Source organism: Xyrauchen texanus, chromosome 37 (assembly GCF_025860055.1).
Source record: "Xyrauchen texanus isolate HMW12.3.18 chromosome 37, RBS_HiC_50CHRs, whole genome shotgun sequence".
Lineage (NCBI taxonomy): Eukaryota > Metazoa > Chordata > Actinopteri > Cypriniformes > Catostomidae > Xyrauchen > Xyrauchen texanus.
Window position 1 is genome coordinate 2,817,770 of NC_068312.1, and position 22,771 is coordinate 2,840,540.

Consider the following 22,771-nt stretch of genomic DNA (forward strand, 5'->3'; position numbering starts at 1 on the left):
AGTGAACTCATTGTCATGTTCAAGAAACCAATTTGAAATGATTCGAGCTTTGTGACATGGTGCATTATCCTGCTGGAAGTAGCCATCAGAGGATGGGTACATGGTGGCCATAAAGGGATGGACATGGTCAGAAACAATGCTCAGGTAGGCCGTGGCATTTAAACGATGCCCAATTGGCACTAAGGGGCCTAAAGTGTGCCAAGAAAACATCCCCCACACCATTACACCACCACCACCAGCCTGCACAGTAGTAACAAGGCATGATGGATCCATGTTCTCATTCTGTTTACGCCAAAATCTGACTCTACCATCTGAATGTCTCAACAGAAATCGAGATTCATCAGACCAGGCAACATTTTTCCAGTCTTCAACTGTCCAATTTTGGTGAGCTCTTGCAAATTGTAGCCTCTTTTTCCTATTTGTAGTGGAGATGAGTGGTACCCGGTGGGGTCTTCTGCTGTTGTAGCCCATCCGCCTCAAGGTTGTGCGTGTTGTGGCTTCACAAATGCTTTGCTGCATACCTCGGTTGTAACGAGTGGTTATTTCAGGCAAAGTTGCTCTTCTATCAGCTTGAATCAGTCGGCCCATTCTCCTCTGACCTCTAGCATCAACAAGAGTTACCCAACTCTTCCACCAAAGCACTTGCAAGGTCCCAGACATTTCTGGGGGGAATGGCCCTAGCCCTCACCCTCCGATCCAACAGGTCCCAGACATGCTCAATGGGATTGAGATCTGGGCTGTTTGCTGGCCATGGCAGAACACTGACATTCCTGTCTTGCAGGAAATCATGCACCAAATGAGCAGTATGGCTGGTGGCATTGTCATGCAGGAGTGTCATGTCAAGATGAGCCTGCAGGAAGGGTACCACATGAGGGAGGAGGATGTCTTCCCTGTAATGCACAGCATTGAGTAGGGCTGGGTGATATGGCCAAAATTGTTATCACGATAATCTTTTTCATATTGTTCGATATCGATATGTAACACAATATACATTTAAATGGCCATATCGCCGTTGTAGCCAAGTAGATTCTATATTTTAAATGCACTGAATAAAAATCTAAAAATAGTGAAGGCATGTTTCTCACAGTTTTTCACTAACTGAACACAAGGGAGAATGAGATTTAATCATTTTCATTAATGTGCACTTTTGTATTTTATATACAATGATACATAGGTGCTTAACCTCCTGAGACCCCCGCATGACTGAATTTTCGATTTGTAGCTAGTAAAGGGCTGCAACTAACGATTATTTTGGTAATCGACTCATCTAACGATTATTAGAACAATTATTGCAATGATTAATCATTAGCTCTTAACTGATTATTCAGCTTGTGCCCCGACTTAAAAGGTTGTATTAAACATGCTTACCAACAATAAAGAGGACAAAATCATCCTTTAAAAATGCCTCTAAATGACATTCACTGAATTAAAGGTAATAAATGTTTGTTAGTTTAATTCAGGAAAAATTCAAAACATATTTAGCAAAATTGTTTTTGTCTTGATTTCTGTTTTAAAAAGTCTAAAATCTTTAAAATAAGATACAGTTACTTGAGAAGCAACATTTAAGATATTTATGTATTTTGTATATGTGTTTTTTCTCACTTGGTTATATTTTTGCGAGTGCAGTAAAGGCAAAATGTACTTATATTCAAGATCTATTCTCTAAAAGCAAGTCTAAATATCTTATTATGCCTCTCAGGTCAATGAATCTTGTTAAGTATTTTTAAATATTTTAAAATATATGTATTTTTAATATTATATTCAACATTTTCTGATAACAAATTTTCTTCTGCACTATACCTCCTAAAGTAAATGTTTGTTGTTTTAAAGGAGTTTTAGATATTTATATTAGAAAACAAGCCAAAACAAATTAAATAGGTATTTTGTTGCAGTGTATCATGGGGCGAAGACTGCCCTCTCTCATCTATCTCACCAAAAAATCTCTCTCGTATTAAAAGAGCTGTGTATTGGCGATTTTCTTCACAGTAAGATACAACACGTGTTCTGATTCACTACGTCACATGTAATAATGAAGCTGCAGCAAGCGCGCAAGGGTCGGCAGCTCCGGCTCCGCTTCACTTAACTATTTATTTTTTCATCATACTTTACAATCTACATCACCTTAAGCTGTTTGGAAAGTTTAGAATAGATTGAACTACCAGTCATGGTTTGTTTTGTTTTACGTGCCATCGTGTTACAACAATAAAAGACCGATGTGCAACACAGTGTCATTTAATCAGTCCACATATCAGATGCGTTTGAGCTCATGATGTTGAAGTGCTCGCCTGTTTCATTCTCCCTCTCTCTCCTCAACAGTTCCCTGAAACAGTCTTGTCTAATGATAAAAAGGTAAATATAAATAACACTTTAATAATAATAAAACTGATATCACAGGGCTCCAGACAGAAAAAAATCACATGTAGGAGCCATTGGCTCCTAAAAGAAAAAAGCACTTTTTAAGTGCCAAATAATATTTTACTAAAACATAAAGCTTTCAAACACTTACTTTTTGTCTTAATGTCATCTGCCCTCCTTTTTCAGCATATTATTCTATAATGTCTTGGGAGCTGATTTTCATCAATCATCAATGTTTCTCTCCAACAGTGGGAATAAATCGTTTTTCAAACTTGAGAGCTATATACAGTCATAAAGAAGTGTTCTTTACTCAGGCTCTGAGCCAATGCCGCTGACCATTATTATGTCCGTCACTTGGCCATCCAGTGTAGTTTGGCCTCCTTTTCCTCTTTTTTTTTCTTTTTTTTTTCTTCAGCATTTTGCACATGGTTCAGGATCAAACAGTTCAAGCGATTGGCCCTCTGTGCTGATCCTGATTAAATCATCCAAGGATGAGACATGGAGTGAATTGTGGACTTTGGATTTTATTCTGTTTTGGGCTAAAAAGCCACATTCACACTGAGCTGCTGAAATTGTTAGAACAAACATTATCTCAACTAGATGCAAAACATTCTTGAAATCTGAGCAGTAGGGCTCTTTGGTCAATAGGACTTCCCCCAAACTGCTATATGATTTGTATTAAATCTCCATTCTCTCTCTACAACATTCACGTCACACTCGTTCTTCAGCAAGATGTCTTGATACCATTTTAACATCAATCTCATTTTCTCCAAAAGTGGAAACATCATCTGGCCATGACTCATGACAAAATTTTGAGATGCGTCGAATTATCTCTTTCCAGTGTACTTTTTTGCGGTGTGATTTCTCTCATCATTTCAAATTGCCTTTCTAGTTTCTTAACTGTTATTTAAATTTTTTTCAATGTGGTGTTGTAGTTTATCTCTGTGTTTTCTCCTGCTGAACCACATTTTCATGCAAAGCATTTTAATATTGTCTTGTGTGGTGGATAAATTCCTCTAGTTTGTCATTCATGGTCTTGATTGTAACAACACGCATGTCGATAGCTGCCACAGCTTGAGGAAGAATGAGTGTTCTTCTGGAGCACAACACTCACCTTGGAGATTTCTTCTAACAGGTCATGGAGAAAGTGAAAGAATAGCATGAAAGGCAAATTTTCCATTTGTTGACAACATGTTTAGCTCTTCCTTTTATATCAATGTTTTTGAATGATGCAGCAAAGTGCTCCATGTGGTAGTGCACAGCTGTATATTGACCCTCCACTGCTGTATGATCTGACTTAAGAAAAACAGAAAGGGCCTTGAATATGTAAGGCATCCAGCTCTGGGTCTTCATAACTGAAGGTGTTCGTGTAGTGAAGCCTAACGCCATACCAATGGCTTTCAACTCGGCTTGCTTTTGGGGCTGAAATGGTATGTTTTCCTTACCAGATGTAGCAAGTCATAGACATTTTCAAACATTGGAATATAATTTTGAATGTCCCACATGGCTAATTCCAGTCTGTGAAATAAGAGAATATGTTCTCCTATGTCTCATCTAAGGAGCACACCTACTCCACCTGAGGCACCCATGTTTATACTGGCCCCATCTGTTCCAAAGCCTGTAAGCTTATCCTGCCACCATATTTGATTAATTTGGTTAGTATTACCAAACAAATATTTTATTTTGCCTAGTATTCCATGGGCATGGCAATGTTCAAGTTCAGCTAAGCCAACAAATTGGTTCACTGGTACACCTGCAGAAATATGTCTACAGTATGCAATGACATTGTCCCTCCCAGACACATCTGTGCTGTGGTGACGGAAAAGTAATTGGCTTTCTGAGCATCTTTAAGGGTCTGCTCTTTGTTTTCATTTGGAATGCATCCTATGAACTCAGCACATGCTGTATCATTTGTCATATGCTTTAGACACAGCCAATCAAAAAAAAATTTGAATTCGCAAGATCTGCAAGGTAATACTATCATATATGCTGTTGAATTATTTTAAGATCCTTTTTAATTTCTTTCTCAGTGCTTGTGTCACATGCACGAGTCACTGCACGGGCTAATGAGTACTTTTGGCGATGACAAGGTCATTTTTATACATTTGACTATCGCTGTGTTTTCTCACTGGCTTTTTCTTTTGTTTAATGGTCAGTGTGCCATTTTGTTTGTTGAATCAGAACACGTGTTTTATCTTACTGTGAAGAAAATCGGCAATACACAGCTCTTTTAATAAGAGAGAGATTTTTTGGTGAGATAGATGAGAGAGGGCAGTCTTAACAAAGCAAACCATGACTGGTTGTTTACATGTTTCAATGCAAGTAGGTGATTCTCAGTGCCCTCAAGGAACAAATCGGCCAAAGGGGACGATTTATCGGCCTCTGCAATATATTGGTTGACCTCTAGTAGTAATAAATAAAGTGGAATTTGTAAAAAAAAAAGATTTTATTGTGCCCTACTTAAGAACCACTTTTTGAAACCGTTATGCTGCTTGCTTGGTATTTTGGACCCTTTCATATTTTTATATGAGTGACCCGGATAAGACATCCACATTTTGTCACACATTTTTTTTCATCAAATGGCCCCGAAACTCTCACACTCGCCCTGGGCCAGACAGCAAGCTCCTCCCTCCTTTCTGACATCACAGCGCCTGGATTGATTGTGTGTGCTGGAGCAAAACTGATCTGATGATGGAGGTTGAGTGGTACTGATTTTGTTTATCAAAAAGAACCGCATGGAGTTATAGAATCTGTTTTTTTTTTTTTTTTTAAGACAATCCTTCCGGCACCTTCTTTATGCTCCATATATCTGGATCTTTGTCCGTCTGTTTCCGCCGCATTTTCACTCATGAGCTGTGGCTGGTGCTTATGTGTGTATTTCTTGTGAAAGCGTTGTGGGAGGGGAGACTGGCAGAGTGCTGTTAAATATTGCATACTGTCCTCAGCGCATGGCTGCAGGCGCATGCTTTCAAATACACACACACACTTTTAAAGCATCCAGGCCTATTCAGCACTTGCATTTACAGATAACCTGCTCTGAATCCTTTACACACTTTATCTCTTCAGGGTGCAGATGGACACGAGCAGAGACGACCCGTGCGTGATCAACTCACATAGTGACCAGTGGCGGCACTCAGCACTGCTTTCAGGGTTATGTGGGAGAGAATGGGTGTTTTTTGTGTTTTTTATGGAAAATACTCTAAAATAGCCTCAGATTGTCTCATTTGATTGTCGTATTAGTTAGAGCTTCCACAAGTAAAACTCCTGTTAATTTTCTCCATAGTTAAATAGATTTTTAACAATAATGTGTAAGCTGTCAAGACAGACCTAGCATGAGCTTGATTTGTTTGGGGGATTGGAGTCATAAGGAATGTAACTATTCCAGTTGTGATATCTCTCAATGATTCTGATTCCTTAAGTAATAATCATAATGAAAATGTTAAGAGAGAAATATTTGCAAAATAATTCATTTCTTCTTGCATTTACTGCCCTCAGCTGTCTGTTGCCAAATGATGAGATTATTTCAGATTTCAACAGAGCAGATATAACATATTGCAAAAGACGTGTTTACACAGACTCTTTAATGACTTTTCTAAGGCTTTTTTAAAGGCAGAAATGGCATGCTAATGCTAATAATAAAATGCTAATAATTGGTCTTACTGTAACTATATCTTAAATAAAATTTCTAAAACAACAAAAAATAATGACATGCATTAGGGCATTGATCTGCTGGGAAAAAATCATATCAAGTGAAATGACAAGTTTAAGCAAGATATGGTTGTGTAGAACCAAACAATGATGAAACAAAATGTCAATGGATTTACTTCATGACAGATAAGGGCTTGTGGGTTTAATCAGTGAAAGTAAAGATATAAAGAAAATACTATTACTTTTACTATTAAATAATGTAATATAACTATATAGAAATTATATTTAATTTTTTATTTAAAAAAATACAAAATATGAGTTCAAAATACAAGTGTAAATGTAAAATTCACCAAAACGCAAGTTGACCAAAAAGAGACATGTTTTATTATTTATTTTTATATTTGAAGTTTAAATATGTAAAAATGACTTCTTAAGGTGTATGAAGCACACCTTAAAAATATATATATGACAATGAATCGCCACAGCCCTAAAACGGACAATTACTCGGAGTGATCGCAATTATTTGTTTGACAATGAATTGTCAGCCAAATTTCATAATCATGAAATCCCTTACTAGATTACTGGCATGTTGCCTAAATTTGCCTTTTGGATCGTCAAACAGCTAGCAGACTAATGGCACCCTTTTACTTGCATTGAATGGACAAACAGAGCTGAAATGGGGTTATACAATTTTTTATTTTGGTTCTGCTGATGAAGTAAAGTCATACACATCTGGGATGGCTTAAAGGTAAGTATATCATGAGAGAATTTTCACTTTTGGGTGAACTATCCCTTTAAAGTCAATAGTTTAATATTGCACAGTAGGGCTGTGCGATATGTAAAATTATTTAATTTATCAATAATCACCTTTATAAATATAAATATATATTTTTTTCTTCTTTTTTTGCATTATTAATTTTGCTTTATAAATGTAATTAATTTATTGAAACACAAACTTACACAAGACAAATTTCAAATTGCACTTTAAACTAAACAGAAAAAAATAAATAACGAAGTGATCAAAAAAATATAATTTAACTACCTGCCCAAATCCAAACATTTACCGTCTACAACGGCTTAATTTGCCATCACGCAAGCATCCATCAATGACAGTAGGTGGAAAATTGCTAATAGCTTAGATAATAATCAAATTAAATAAGCCTTCTTAATTCCCTTGTGTTCCCAAAATGATGCTACCAAATGTTTGTTCTTATCGAATTTATGTTTGTATTGCATTTTGGTAATACAGTTAATGCTACCTAAAGACCTATAAAATAGATGTACATTTTTGGTTCAAGGTGAACTTTTCTTGTATTACTTTATGATTTAATCACTTTCGTCTTTGTTTCTTTAATACAAAGATATATTACTTAACCTGCAGAGTTTTGTTCACAATGCATGATAACCATATGGAAATAAACAAAATAAAATCGGGGATAATTTGCAGCATTCTCATAAGCCCTATTGCTCATAAGCAATTGTTTCTCTGGGTGACATCTGTAAGAGTAACTTTTCATGGCGCCTCTGTGATTAAAACTCATGCGTTCAGATGACATTAAATCACGGGGGACGAGAGAGACTTTTTGTCGATCACATGATTGCAGTTTTGCCTGAAAAACTTCTTGAATCCACAAACCGTGTCCTCTTTATTTGCGTTTAAATATGTTTGGAATTACGCTAAAGTGAAAATAAAAATGTTAAAGCATGAGGGCACAGTAAAGATAGTTAAAATGAATTACTATTGTGTAAGCTATGGTAAAAATTGTAAAAATATCTTGTATTTTATCTATAAAAATGACTGACATCATTTGAAATGATCTGACAGTGTTTAAAAAGTGGAGGTGGAAATTATATTTATATACACACTGGCAGCCAGAAGTTTGGAATAATGTACAGATTTTTCAGTTTCAGAATGAAATTGGTACTTTAATTAAAGTGACATTAAACTGATCACAAAGTATAGTCAGGACATTGCAGGATATATATATATATATAATATCTAAGTCAGATGTTTACATACACCTTACATACATTGAAACTCAGTTTTTCACAATTCCTGACATTTAATCATAGAAAACATTCCATGTTTTAGGTCAGTTACGACCACTGCTTTATTTTAAGAATGTGAAATATCAGAATAATAGTAGAGTGAATGATTATTTCAACACATTCCAAGCGGGTCAGAAGTTTACATACACTTATTTGGTAGCATTGCGTTTAAATTGTTTAACTTGGGTCAAAAGTTTTGGGTATCCTTCCACAAGCTTCTCACAAGAAATTGCTGGAAATTTTGGCCCATTCCTCCAGACAGAACTGGTGTAATAGAGTTAGGTTTGTAGGCCTCCTTGCTCGCACACGCTTTTTCAGTTCTGCCCACAAACTTTCTATCAGATTGAGGTCAGGACTTTGTGATGGCCACTCCAATAACTATGTTGTCCTTAAGCCATTTTGCCACAACTTTGGAGGTATGCTTGGGGTCATTGTCCATTTGGAAGACCCATTTGTGATCGAGCTTTAACTTCCTGGATGATTGGTCTTGATTTTGCTTCAATATATCCATAACATTTTCCTTCCTCATGATCCCATCTATTTTGTGAAGTGCACCAGTCCCTCCTGCAGTAAAGCACCCCCACAACATGATGCTGCACCCCCATGCTTCACCGTTGGGTTGGTGATCTTCGGCTTTCAAGCTTCACCCTTTCTCCTCCGAACATAATGATGGTAATTATGACCATTTTGTTTCATCACATCAGCGGACATTTCTTCAAAAAGAAAGATCTTAGTTCCCATGTGTACTTGCAAACTGTAGTCTGACTTTTTTTATGGTGGTTTTGGAGCAGTGGCTTCTTCCTTGCTTGTCGATATAAGACTTGTTTTACTGTGGATATAGATACTTGTCTACATGTTTCTCCAGCATCTTCACAAGCTCCTTTTGCTGCTGTTCTGGGATTGATTTAAACTTTTTGCACCTAATTACATTCATCTGTAGGAGACAGAATGTGTCTCCTTCCTATGTGGTACGATGGCTGTGTGGTCCCATGATGTTTATACTTGTGTACAATTGTTTGTACAGATGAATGTGGTACCTTCAGGCATTTGGAAATTGTTTCCAAAGATGAACCAGACTTGTGTAGGTCCAGAATTTTTTTCTGAGGTTTTGGGTGATTTCTTTTGATTTTCCCATGATGTCAAGCAAAGAGACACTGAGTTTGAAGGTAGGCCTTAAAATACATCCACAGGAACAACTCCAATTGACTCCAATTAGCCTATTAAATGCAAACTTGCTAATTACCTAAAAGTTTGACATAATTTTCTGGAATTTTACAAGCTGCTTAAAGGCACTGTTAACTTATTGTATGTAAACTTCTGATCCACTGGAAATGCGATATAGTCAATTAAAAGTGAAACAATCTGTCTGTAAACAATTGTTGGAAATATGAATCATGTCGTACACAAAGTAGATGCCCTAAACGACTTGCCAAAGCTATAGTTTAATATTCAATCTGTGGAGTGGTTACAAAATTCGTTTTAATGACGTGTGTGTGTGTGTGTGTGTGTGTATGTATGTGTGTGTGTGTGTGTGTTATTTTTCTAATAGTAGTTTTGATATAGTAGCACTTAAATTAATTTCATATTGTTCCAATCATGTGATTTTTTTTCAAACAGTGACAACAACTTGTACGCAATTAAAAATGCAATTTCATGACATATAAACTGATAGAATGTGAGATTTGTACACAAGCTAAAATGTGATACATGTACAATATTTGCCCCATTCTCGGTTTTCTTAGTATCTTTTTTTTTAGTTTTCAGTTGCATTACGCTTACATGTTGTCAGAAGTCTGGCGAGTAAAAACTAAAATATACTAGCCAGTGGTGATTCTTTCTCTGTGTCTGTAGAGGGCTGTAGAACGTCATCTCCACCATGACTTGGGGCTGTGAAGTTTTGAACATCGAGTCAGTCTGGGACTACATGAAGAGACTGATGCAATTGAGAGCCTAAATAGATAGAAGAACTGTGTCTTCTCCAAGAAGCTTGGTGCATCCCTATCTGACAACAACCAAGAAAAACTGTGTCCAGGTGTACCTAGCAAAATTAGGGCTGTTTTAAAGGGTGGCCATACCAAATATTAATTATCTTTATTATGTTGACTGGACTTTGTATGATTTTAATTGATTATTTAAAACAATTTATGGCATTACTTTTGAAGACATCCTCACTATGCAATATTATGCATAATTGCCTAATGGTGGGTTCACATGCAACGCAAAGAAAATGTCTGTCGCATTGCTCGTGCGAGTATGACCGCTGGATTATAAATTTGTGTTTAAACTCGCGTTTGCGCGAGTAATGCGAACCCGCGAGTATTCCCCCTTCTCTTCTGGAAAAGGACAGGAGGAGGGGCTTCTACGACTTGGTTCACAGTAAAGTACAACCATTAGCTGGAATCAAGTAGTCCTGCATATTTTCAGAACTTACCAGGTAGTCCAACTTCCTCGCTCACTTTCCTCCAAGCGATGCCTTTTTTTCATCCGTTCTCTGTACATGTATGATGTTGTGTCATACAATTACAGGTGCCCACACACCGCTACAACAATTTTTCCAGATTTCTTCTGCTACCATTTCAGTACATCAGTGACTTCTGGACAATCTCAATGCGATAGGCTTTCTCGACAATGCGTCATGCAAATTGCGCGAATAAAGCGATTTTGTGTGTTCGAGGAGAGATGAGACAAGCCACTTATTCTCTGTCTGTGGAGATGACAGGGTAAAGACTAATTGTACTAGTTACATTTAAATATAGCCCTTCTAATAATCATCATCAGTATTGTGTTTTAAAATGTGGTCTGGGTTCCACAAAACCAACACGGTGTGAATGCAAAATCTACTGAGACCCCTTCCAAAAGGAGATCTGAGCCCACTTTCAAGGTCACAAATTTAATAACATGAATGTCATTTAATGCATGTCATTTTTATGTTGCCTGTATGTGCCTTTTGGACCTACTGAGCTCTGGCCAACTTTCACTTGCATTCATTTGTATTGTGAGGAACTTCAGAAAGAAGAGAATTACAATTTTTGGGTGAACTAGTTCTTTAAAGGGGTCTGAGTTTGGTTTGTTTAAGGAGAGTCCAAATCTTAATGCACTTTTTGTGCAAGTAAAAGAGGAAGGAGACCCGATCTAAAATTTTAAAATACCCAAAAGTCAATGTCAATGAAATACATATTTTTGTTTTCTTTTGAGTGATTCATGTTTTTTTTTTTTAAAGAGAATAAGTGTGAAAAGTTGATTTCTACTCGCAGCAGAGTGTGAGCAAAACAAGGTGGAAAAGCTTGATATAGAGCAAAGTATGATGTCAAAATGAAAGTGCAAAAAAGCGGCACATTGTTTCTGCTAACTTGAATTTTTAATCGAAGTACAAACATGACATTTAGAGCAAACTTGTCAGTTATTTTTGTCAAGTACCTGCATCAGAACCTCAGAGATGTGTGTGGTTCTCATCTGTGACATTTTATGTATGTATGTGCAGTTCCTTTTAATGCCGCACAAAACCGGAATAGTATAAAAATTGTATTTGACAGGTAAAACCAAAATTATCCAGATTTTCTATCGGAATGTTATTAGAACCTGAGTGTCTCTCTCTCTCTCTAACCCATCAAGATCAGTATTTAGATTCTTTTGAAATGTGTGTCTACTTTTCGAGAGCAATGTTTTGAGGTGAGCCTGAGGCCATATTCAGGTCCTATTCAGCTGACTCTGTATTACCAATATTAGAATGCTACTTTATCAGCTGGATTACACATAGCTTAAAACGCAGAAGCAGCCAATCAGCCACTGGCGTTCAAGTGAGGTGTTTATTGGAGTTTGATCCATTCAGAAGCTCTTTGTCAGAGACACAGGAACTGTGTCTGGGGATAAAGGAGGCAGGTAAGACTTCTGCTTTGTCTAGAAATCTGATGGCACTTCTGAATGAATTATAATTTAAGAATGGCTGAAATTGTGATATTAGACGCATACGGATGGGTTTTTGCGTTTGAATGGACTTTGTGTGGTGATTAGAACTAGATGTGGACCTGAATATGTCAAGACATTTAGTACTTTAGGCATGCGGTATTTAACGTGGTTTTTTTGTCTCTTGAGGAATATGTCCATGTTGTCTCTAGGGAGGGGTCACGATGGTCGGCAAGTCTTCCAAAAACCAACTTGTTGATTAGTTGACTTGTCTATTTTCCCAAAAATTATTTTGCACTAGATTTGTAATGAGCATGGTGTGCTTTATCAAGAGTTTTTACTTTGCAAATTGTCACCACTACATCACTACATCCACAACACTTTTCTTTTGCATTCTGCTATGAGACTTTAGTTTTAAATATGTTGTGTTAATTTAAAAATGGTCCAACCTTAAAAAACTTGAATTCTCTCTGTATAGCTGTTGTTGAATGCAAAAATGCATCTTCCATATGAAACATGTACGATCGGAGTCATGTAAACCTGAAACTAACCTTATTATACTGGGATTCCTTACGGCAGATTAATCAAGTTGATTAATTTGATTAAACATTCAGGCAACCCGTAGACTAGTCAAAGAAATAAATTGTAAGGTGTGTTGTAGGTTACTATAGGAACTTTCACAAAAATTTGACTCAATCTTTGAGTAAACCAAATGTTAATGTTGTTCACGTTGAAGAATAATGTGAGCGAAAGTGCGGGCCGGTGGATTTGGGTCACCAGGAGCGTTCATCAGCAGATTTGGTGTTAACCGGATTTGTGTGGACGAGCTGAATCAACGTTGTGCCTGGATTACGGGAGTGACATTGAGAAAGGGACGACGTGTCTGTCCAATCGCACTCTCCAGTGGTTCTGTCTCTCTGTCCACCACCCCACTTCAACAAACGCCCAACAGTTTCTTTGGATTGCTTTTTTTTGCCAAATTTTCAATAAAAAAAAGAGGTTGTTTCTGTTGTACTTTTAATTTGTATATTTATCTATATGAATGAGTAACTAGTTTGGAATCTCACAAAATATGTCAAGAATATGTATAGGTCACATTTCACCTTAACATTAAAAAGAAATAGGAAATTGTTTAGCAGAAAGATGAACGCTATTTTAGGACTATTTCTCCCCTCAATTCTCATTACCATAATGCACAAAACATGTCATTCTCATTACTGTAATGTTACGAAATAATCTACATCATGTCATTTGTTTTACTGCCTTTAATCTATGCCGATTTAAATTTAAATCTGCATCATATTTGGTTTTCTACAACCCAAAATTACTCTATTACAGTAATGAGAATCTCATTAAAATCACCATTGAGAATATTGAAAATTATAAATTAAATGTCCAGATGTTTTTCTCATTACAGTAATGACTATTTGGGGGTAGAATGTTCTTAGTTGGCAGAGTAAAAAAAATCCTTAAAATCTATCAAATATTTATGAAAAATATAACTTATTATTTTTGGGAGTGAAATATGATCCAATTGACCCATGTGTTGGTTATTTATCTGTTTCATTAACAGTACTGATTAGCTTATAGTTTTAATTGAATTAAAAATGAACATATTCTTTTGACATATTCTAACGTGAATTCGCTGTGTCTTTATGTGAAGCCATTTGTATAGTTGTGTGATGTGCTGGTATATCGGTAGCCATTAAAAAATGGTGATACTTAGCCCAGGCTCACTGCAAAACCCTGTTGCTTAGTAACAGCTTCACGGGTTGGCAAGGACACAGGCAGAGCGAGAGAAAGAGACTCGCTTGCATCTCTTCTTCAGTGTTGAAATGTCTTTTCTCACCACATCCAGTCATTTTGGGGCTCTAACTATAACACTCTCTCTTGACCACTGTACTTTTTACATAAACTCTCATGATAGCATAGATCGATAGGTAGGTAGAGCTTGATGGATATATGGAGATCAATCTGTATGATTGGTAGATAGACTGATTGGTGAATTGATGCATTATACAGGCTAATATTTTTGTAGAATGAAGCTAAACTGTATAATTGGCCATTATTCCAGACAAATAATTTGCTACATGCCTGTGTTAGTTTCATAGATTTTGGAATCTAAGAATATTTTAAGAGGAAAATGCAAATACATGCATTCCTAATATTTTAATTTAAAGTATATTTAAACAGTAGGCTGCATGCACATATCATTTGGAGTCATCCACTTGTGTTTTGCGAAACTAACATTAACGATTAATTGATTGATTAATTGTTAATTTCCATGATAATGAAAATTTATATCCTAATGAGGTTTAAAATCTCAAAACTTTTTCTCTCAGTCTCTACAAGTATACCTGGCTGAAGCTTGCTCAACGGCCAGGCCCTTCTCAGTCCCTATCGTGCACACGTTGGGTGTTTCTTTCACGCTTTGGGTTTTGACAGGGGTTCAGATGAAAATGAGTGCGCATTTTCGGCTGATGCGAAGAGATACGGCAGCTTTCCCATATCTGCTTGCACACCTGGTTCACAGCTTGCAGGTGAAGTCTCCATTCTCCTTGAAGTAAATCGCACTAATGAATAATGTGCACTGCTCCACACAATCAGTTTCTGTGTGAGGATGTGCAGTTGAGTTGAACGTGTACGTCCTGAACATTTTATATATGCCAATGTTAGCCACAGAAAGTGTGAAGAACATTAGTGGTGTTTCGCCCATTGTATAAAGGTGCCTCGGTTTGTTCCTGGCAGGCAGATGTCCTAACCCTGCCCCCACACTAATTGTAGCCTGTAACTCGGGACACCTTTCTCCCATCATGTGAAGGCCCAGGAAGTTAAAAAAAAAAAAAAAAGAGCAGATAATGCATTAATTGTCTTTATTTATTTTTATTATTATTATTATTTCCCAGCCCTATTATATAATGTATATACAGTGCTGTGAAAAAAGTAATTGGTAGAGAGCTGAATTCATGTTTTGGTATGCTCAAGTGTGGGTATCCTTTGCTGCTTCAGTGTCGGAGGGTGACTTGCGATAATTGAGGGAAACATGAATACTGCTCTCTACCAGAAATCCTAAAGGAGAACGTCCGGTCATCAGTCCGTGAGTTGAAGCTCAAGCTCAACTGGATTATGCAGCAAGACAATGATCCAAAGCATTTGAGTAAGTCCACCTCTGAATGACTCAAAAGAAGCTAAATGAAAGTTTTGGAGTGACCTAGTCAAAGTCTTGACCTAAACCCGATTGATATGCTGTGGCAGGACCTTAAACGGTCAGTTCATGCTCGAAAACCCTCCAATGTGTCTGAACTAAAGCAGTTCTGCATTAAAGAGTGGGTCAAAATTCCCCCACAGTGTTGTGAAAGACCGATCTCCAGTTATCGGAAGTGTTTGGTCGCAGTTGTTGCTGCTAAAGGTGGCACAACCTGCTATTAAGTTTAAGGAGGCAGTTTGTTTTTCACAGGGTTGATGTAACTTTTTTGCATCAAAAATTTTATTTTGTGTTTTACTCAGGTTGCCTTTGTTTAATGTTATCTCGTTCGAAGGTCTAAAACAATTTAGTATGAAAAATACACATCACTGTATATTAGGGAATTGTATGTATTTTTACGCGTTAAACCATGATATTTAAAATATAATATAAACTTTTACAGAGAAAGGCCCAAAATAAAGATAATTTAGTATCTAATTATTAAAGTAACACTATATATAATCTAATAAAATATTATAATTCACACAATTCAAATACATTACATCATATACGTTATATTTTTGCAGCAAGCAGATAAAGTACTTTCTAAAGTAAATAAATTGCTTAAGTCAAAATATTTGTCCTAAGTGATCATATCCCTTTTATTGACCTATTTCCCTCTGATCTATTTTTTTATTGCATCAAGTCTCACTAGTTTTCAACGTCTTTAGTCATAATGTAACGCCTGTCACAATTATTAAATGACCATCTGATTGTGGTTATTTGAGGCAACCGTGGTTACTGAGCATTCAAATTCCAATCACATTTTAATGCCCAAATAAGGGAATTTTAAGCGAATATACTGTATAAAATAACATCATGAAGAAAATAAATAAAAAATATAAACACCATAAAAATGACAGCTGAATGAATGCAGAGCACATCTTTTGGCTTTCATAATCTTTTGCATTCTTCCTTTTCTTGTAAAACAAATTGCTTGTGATTGATTTACGAGTGATTATCGTCGTGTGACAGTATGAATTTGATATTTTGATATTTTTGGGGGTTTTCTGAACCTAGACCACAGATGTTGCACCAGTCTTATGGCACTTTTCCACTGCACATTATGGTTCGACTCGCCACAACTCTTCTTTTCGAAGCTTGCATTTCCACTGCAGTTTAGTGCCCCTCAACGTGGGTGGGATTGTAGGATGATTGTCATAGTTGCTCCGCCTCTACTGCCATGACATCATCTTTACCATGACACAAACTGACCAAAACAATAACACAGCCGCTAGCTGTTAGCTACTAGCACATTGTGCTGCATAAAGCAGTTGTTGCTTGGTGATTATAGAGTTAACGTAACAAAATGTACCATCCTCCATCGTGGATCAGTCCAGGACACTCTCCCTCCCATTGCTCGCCGGTTTAGATGGCATCTATTTGGTCAAACCACTTCCACTTTTCCTTGATGGTTCTGTAGTTACTTAAGTTTTTTTTTTACTTTTCCCTACACTCTTTGTAGGTCCGGTGGTAGCCGTGTGCGACCAACAGCTGAGATACTTCCAGAGAGACTTTTTCGTTTCACTCCTCGTTAACGTGTGGAGCATCTGCACCTCGTTTATTGACCACGGTGTGGTTTTGCACACAGCAATTTCTTTTTTCGAAATTCGTGTGAACAAATAATCCATCGCTGTTGCTAACTTTAAAACTAGCGGGTTGATGTCGTGTCAGAAATCCAGTGACTCTGTTAGTGAATATTTCCCTGACCAATCAGTGATCTGCAGGATTTTTTCACATTAAGTATCGGCTCACTTGGAACCTCGACTGAGGTGGTACTAAAAAAAAGGATCAGGTACTAGTCGAGTTAAGTCAAGTTGTACCGTGCAGTAGAAAAGTCCCATATATAAGCTCCTCTTCATTTTCTTGGATTGATTGTGAGTTGTCCTGTTCTGTGGGGATTGTTTCTAAGGGATTTTCCTGGGTCAAAAATGATTAAGTAGCGCTTGTGATCCCACTCTGCGCTCTCCAGTAAATATCGAGAATCCTGTTGGACTTTCCCTCATTTGCAGAAATGTTATTGTCCATGTTTCTTAAATTCTCTGCTAATTGATAGATAAGCCCATGCTGCGCTCATAGATATTTTATATATCGCAATATACACGATATAGTAAAATCTGTATCGATTGACACTTCATATCGTCACCACAATATATGTTGTCTTATAACCCAGCCCTGTTTTGCATTACCTTTTATTACAGATACTTTTTGTCTCTGTTTGTCCAACAGTGGAATTATGTAGCTATTTTTCTCATGTATATGAGTAACGATTCATTGCTGTTATTTTTTTTGTTCTACAGATCAGTGTGAGTTCCAGTGTGTGGACGGAGTGAAGCCCATAGAGGAAAATGAGTGAACTCGACCAGTTACGTCAGGAGGCTGAACAGCTCAAGAACCAGATCAGAGTCAGTCACTATATACGCTTATTCCATCATTTATACACCACACGTCCGTTACCCACATTCACTCATCGCACACCACACCTCCAGTACACCCGACAAACATTCACTCTTCATATTACACATTTGTTTGTTTTTACTCCAACACCATGTCCTAACCAGGTGTGACGTGATAAAGCAAGCTTTTATCCTAATCATCCGTGATTAGAGATTTTTATTAATTGGTTTCTATTTATTTTCTTCTTAAGGATGCACGGAAAGCTTGCGCGGACGCCACGCTCTCTCAGGTAAAACTTAAGCATCACAAACACATGCAAGCAAATAACTCCAAACTTCTATTACAATCTCATTTTATTTAGTGTTGAGGTTTTTTTCTTTCTTTTTCCGAACACCCCCTTTGTTTCTGGTAGATCACAGCCAATATTGAGCCTGTTGGTCGGATTCAGATGCGCACTAGACGGACATTGAGAGGACACTTGGCAAAAATCTATGCCATGCACTGGGGAACTGACTCAAGGTGACACCATTCAACCATGTGCAATAAGCAAACACTGTATACATCAGGTATTAAAAGAAATGGTTCCGCTGAGAGTAGGGCTGCACCTAATGATTATTATTTTTATTGATTAATCTAACAGATTATTTTTTTTATCTTAAACCGCACCACATCCCTTAACCCACCAGTTTCAGCGCACGCAACAGTATGCTGGGCTGAGGTGGCTTTTGGCGACAGTCCTTCGTCATCAGAGGAATAAATTAATTTATTACTTTTAAAGATACCTCAAAATTGTAATGTTCAATAACACTCCATGGCTGACCGTTTGCAAGACAATCGAGTCTTTCCTCTGTAGGCGCAACAAAAAACTCCAACCTATCCATTTTTGTAATTTCAGAAATCACACGTTTCTAATGAGCCGACCATTTTCCTACCAATTAGAATCAATTGAAAAGAGCCCAATCAAACTAATTACTTATTACTTACTATTAACTAAATCTTAACCCTGGTCTTCGGTTTGCCCACATGCAGCTCAACTGCTAATCAGTCAACCCACGTCCGATGTACCAAAAACAACAAACTTGAATATCAAACTAAAATGATCTCCTTTAATTAGGGATGCACCGAAATGTCGGCCGCCGAAAATTTTCTGCCGAAAAAAGGCACTTCCGGTTTTTGGCCGAAAGAGAAAAAAGGCCGAAAATATATACCTCCTCGCTCCGCCCCTCAGTGCTTAGATTTCACTCTGGATCGATCTAGCCCTTATCACGGCGCTACCAAACAAAGGCGGATCATGTCAGCGGTGTGGAAATTCTTCAAAGTTTCTGATAAGGACATCAAATTTGCGATCTGCAGTGTCTGTTCAGCAGAACTTTCAAGATATATATATATACACAGAGTACAGCAAGAGATTCCACAGGAAAGTGTCACAACTAGCGCAGCTACACCACAACTTGAGACGTATCTAGCTGAAATACCCATTGCCAGAAGTGACAATCCCCTTGACTACGGTCGCATAAACAAAGACCGCATTCCATTGCTTGCGCGGATTGCACACGGGTATTTATCTGCCCAAGCACCAGCACAGAGAGTGAGAGACTGTTCAGTGCAGCATCTCATGTTCTTGATGAGCTTTCTGACAGGAGAGAAAAACCCCAAATTTTTTATGAAAACCCCAAATTCAGAATCTCAGAAAATTAGAATATTGTGAAAAGGTTCAGTATTGTAGGCTCAAAGTGTCACACTCTAATCAGCTAAACACCTGCAAAGGGTTCCTGAGCCTTTAAATGGTCTCTCAGTCTGGTTCAGTTGAATTCACAATCATGGGGAAGACTGCTGACCTGACAGTTGTGCAGAAAACCATCATTGACACGCTCCACAAGGAGGTGTGTGTGTGTGTGTGTGTGTGTGTGTGTGTGTGTGTGTGTGTGTGTGTGTGTGTGTGTGTGTGTGTGTGTGTGTGTGTATATATATATATATATATATATATATATATATATATATATATATATATATATATATATATATAGTATATATATATAGTTATATTATAGTTATATATAGATCAGTGGAATAGAGGCCCTCTGACATTCTGTGTTCTGCCTTTTTGTTTTAATTAAAATTACTGTTGCATATTTAAACTTTTTGAAAGATGCTAGCTAAGTTCATTACTTGACTGTTGTTTTGCATATAATAGTTTTCTAAAACTTTACATTATTTGTATAATTGTTAATAAAATCTGTAAAATTTGATTTTTACAGAACTGAATGAAGAATAATATTTTATATAGTTTTAATATATTTTTTGTCCAATTTTGCTGTTACTTTCAATAAAAGTGTGATTTTATTTGATTTGGTTTGTAGTTTTTCAATTCAGATTCATTAAATTCATGAAATTAATGAAAAAGTATAAAATGAATACAATTATTTAAAAAAAAATAGTTAAAAAAAAAAAGTACATTTCAGTTTTCGGACAAGTGCATCCTGGATTTTCGGTTTCGGCCCAGAATTTTAATTTCAGTGCATCCCTACCTTTTAATACTTCCTAGCACAGTGTTTTACATAGCTCTAGTGTTCTAAATCACACTTAACCTTTTCTCCAGCAAACCTAACACAATCTCGCACTCACCTTAAATGGCCGCATCATCTCTAGCCCCAGGGGAAAAAAATCCAACAAAAAGAAAAGCATTTATAAAATATACATGTTTCCCAATCAATAAATCCACGCAGCACTCCCCAAACAGGCCCAATTGACAATCAGTGAATTACTATTAAATTAGGTCCAACCAAATATTTCAAACCAACACTAACACAATACCTTTCATTTAATAGTAAATATTCCTAAGGGCATCTCTACAATCTCAGACAACGAGTCCCCATATGTTACAAACCACTCCACTCAAGGCAGAGTAGCATGAAGGGGAGGCCATTGACGTGGATCCAATTTACATAAAATATTAATGTTTATTAATCATAACAAATAACTTAATAAAACCAACATACATAAAGGAGATTCAGGTGCTGGTGAGAGGAGAGACAACACACTGGGGAGAAAGGCCTTTTTATGGGCTGCTCATTCCAGCTCCCATCTCAGGTGTTTCAGAACACTGAACTCTACCCTTGAAGAGACAGCATCATCTGGTGGACAGAAATTGTATCAACTCCCAGGGCCATAACGCAATAAAAATGAAAACATTCATTTGAAAAGGTGTGATTTAACTGCCACAGCTTAATTGTAGCCTTCGGATTTTCAATACACTTGCTTTTGTGATATTACTGACTAATTATTATTATATTACTATTATTATGTATAATGCTAGCAATGATAACAAAAACAAGTATTAATACATTTGTTTATTATTATCGCTATTACTCTGAATATTACATTTTTCTATACAGTAGTAATATTTTTCTGTCACAATGTCTGTAATTTCATGCATCCAGTTAAACAGAGCTTTTATTTTTGGTGGAACTTTTATTTTACAGATATTTGAGTTCTTCCTGTGTTTTAACATTAGTTTTTAATAAGCTCCCCATTCCAAATGAAATACTGAAATACTCGTGAGCTGAAATCTCACTGGAGAATGAGTAAGTGTCCAACACTAAACAAAATGCATTGAGCATTACATACAATCTGTGTGTGTATTGTGTATGTTTGTATGAAGTACGATAGAGAGTACAGCAGCACCTTTCATTCTCAAGTGTGTAACTCATGCTGTGTGCAGACTGCATATTATTTAATTGTATGAAGTCCTTCAGCTATTCAATGATCACTCTTGGCCATATCAAGATTGAAATTTGATTAATTGACAAATTGAAATTGATTTCATCTAAAAGATATCACATCCCATAAAAGTTTGCTAAAAACACTATTCTAGAGCATGTTACCAGAAATATTAACAAGATGCTATCATAACTCTTTATTTAAGCAGGGTTTCCACAGTCATGGAAATTTTAGGGAATTTTTAAATTGTGATTTCAGACCTTGAAAAGTCATGGCAATGAAAATTGTTTTTTTTTTTTAATTATGATTATTATTTTTTTTTATAAAGTTAATATATTTGTATTTATTATGCTCTGAGGCTAAAATATATTTTATCGATAATCGGCTTAAAAATATCGCGATTAAACTTATATTGTCAACCCACCCCTGCCGAGGAAAATTTATTGGGCACATTTATCTTTAAATGCATTAATAAAAACATTTACGTTCTATTGTGCTTATGAGCGAGGTTTCTGTTGAACCAGTCTGTTAGTCTACCACTATCAACTAGCTGGGTCAAATATAACATGGGATAACACAACCATTATTTGTTGTTGTTTTCAGTAGTACTAACAAATCAAATTAAGAGCATTCACAAACTGTTTTTGTTTTGATTTAAGGCAGATTGCGATTTAACCAATACCATAAAGCAACGGTTTCTATTTATTTAAAAAGGCTTACATTCTTGCTTTTCTTTTTTCCTCTCCGCGGTAAAGTTAGTAAAAATGGTACAGTAGGTTATACTGTAACTTTAATGCTAAAATTAATTTAGCATTGTTTCATCATATTCTACACATCAAAATATGCAGAAAGTATTAACAATGATGATGTGAGCCATGTAATGATAAACTAACTTTCTGCACACTGAACTAAGGTACTAAAACACCTTGCTACAAGAGTCTTGTGCATGCATGTTTGGGTTTTCTGATATGTTCAATGAGATTGTCATTTCCAATTATTCAAAATACACCCAGAACCTAGTGAGGTAGGGTTTGCCTCATATTTGAAGTCATCATAGGTGCTCTACACACAAAAGCTGCTCTAAATGGTAGGACTGCAAAGAGGTCTAGTTTTGTCCAAATTCTATGTCAGCATCTCATTTTACTCTCATGGATTAAGCAACCAATGAAGGAAAATGTGCATTCAATATGATGGACGAAGCAAGAGAAATGCTGATATATGCTAATATATGGTTCAGGAATTAAAGAAAGATCATTAAAAATGTGCTGTTTTGCCCTTTATTTGTGTGTGCCATGTATATTTAATGCGTATTAGAGTCTAGCCTCTTTAGCTTAGCAAAATGCTAACACCGGACTCTATTGAAATGGATCGTGAGTCTCCTGTGTACTTCATTTGTGTCTTGAAATGTATGTAGAGCATTCCAAATTGGTCACTATTGAGGGTCCTTTTCTCTAT

At 36.6% G+C, this 22,771-nt stretch overlaps 1 protein-coding gene across 2 annotated transcripts in view; it reads left to right on the plus strand.

Moving 5' to 3' along the window:
* Nucleotides 1-22,771, plus strand: part of LOC127630680 (guanine nucleotide-binding protein G(I)/G(S)/G(T) subunit beta-1) — a 70,828-nt gene that overhangs the window by 31,943 nt on the left and 16,114 nt on the right. The window contains exons 1-4 of one of the 2 annotated variants that reach the window (XM_052108330.1): nucleotides 11,867-11,931; nucleotides 17,500-17,604; nucleotides 17,847-17,885; nucleotides 18,009-18,115. In XM_052108330.1, the coding sequence (XP_051964290.1) occupies nucleotides 17,548-17,604; nucleotides 17,847-17,885; nucleotides 18,009-18,115 (203 nt within the window). In that variant the 5' untranslated portion in view covers nucleotides 11,867-11,931; nucleotides 17,500-17,547. Of the gene's footprint in view, nucleotides 1-11,866; nucleotides 11,932-17,499; nucleotides 17,605-17,846; nucleotides 17,886-18,008; nucleotides 18,116-22,771 lie in introns of those variants that run through there. The other variant, XM_052108329.1, reaches the window with a different exon arrangement.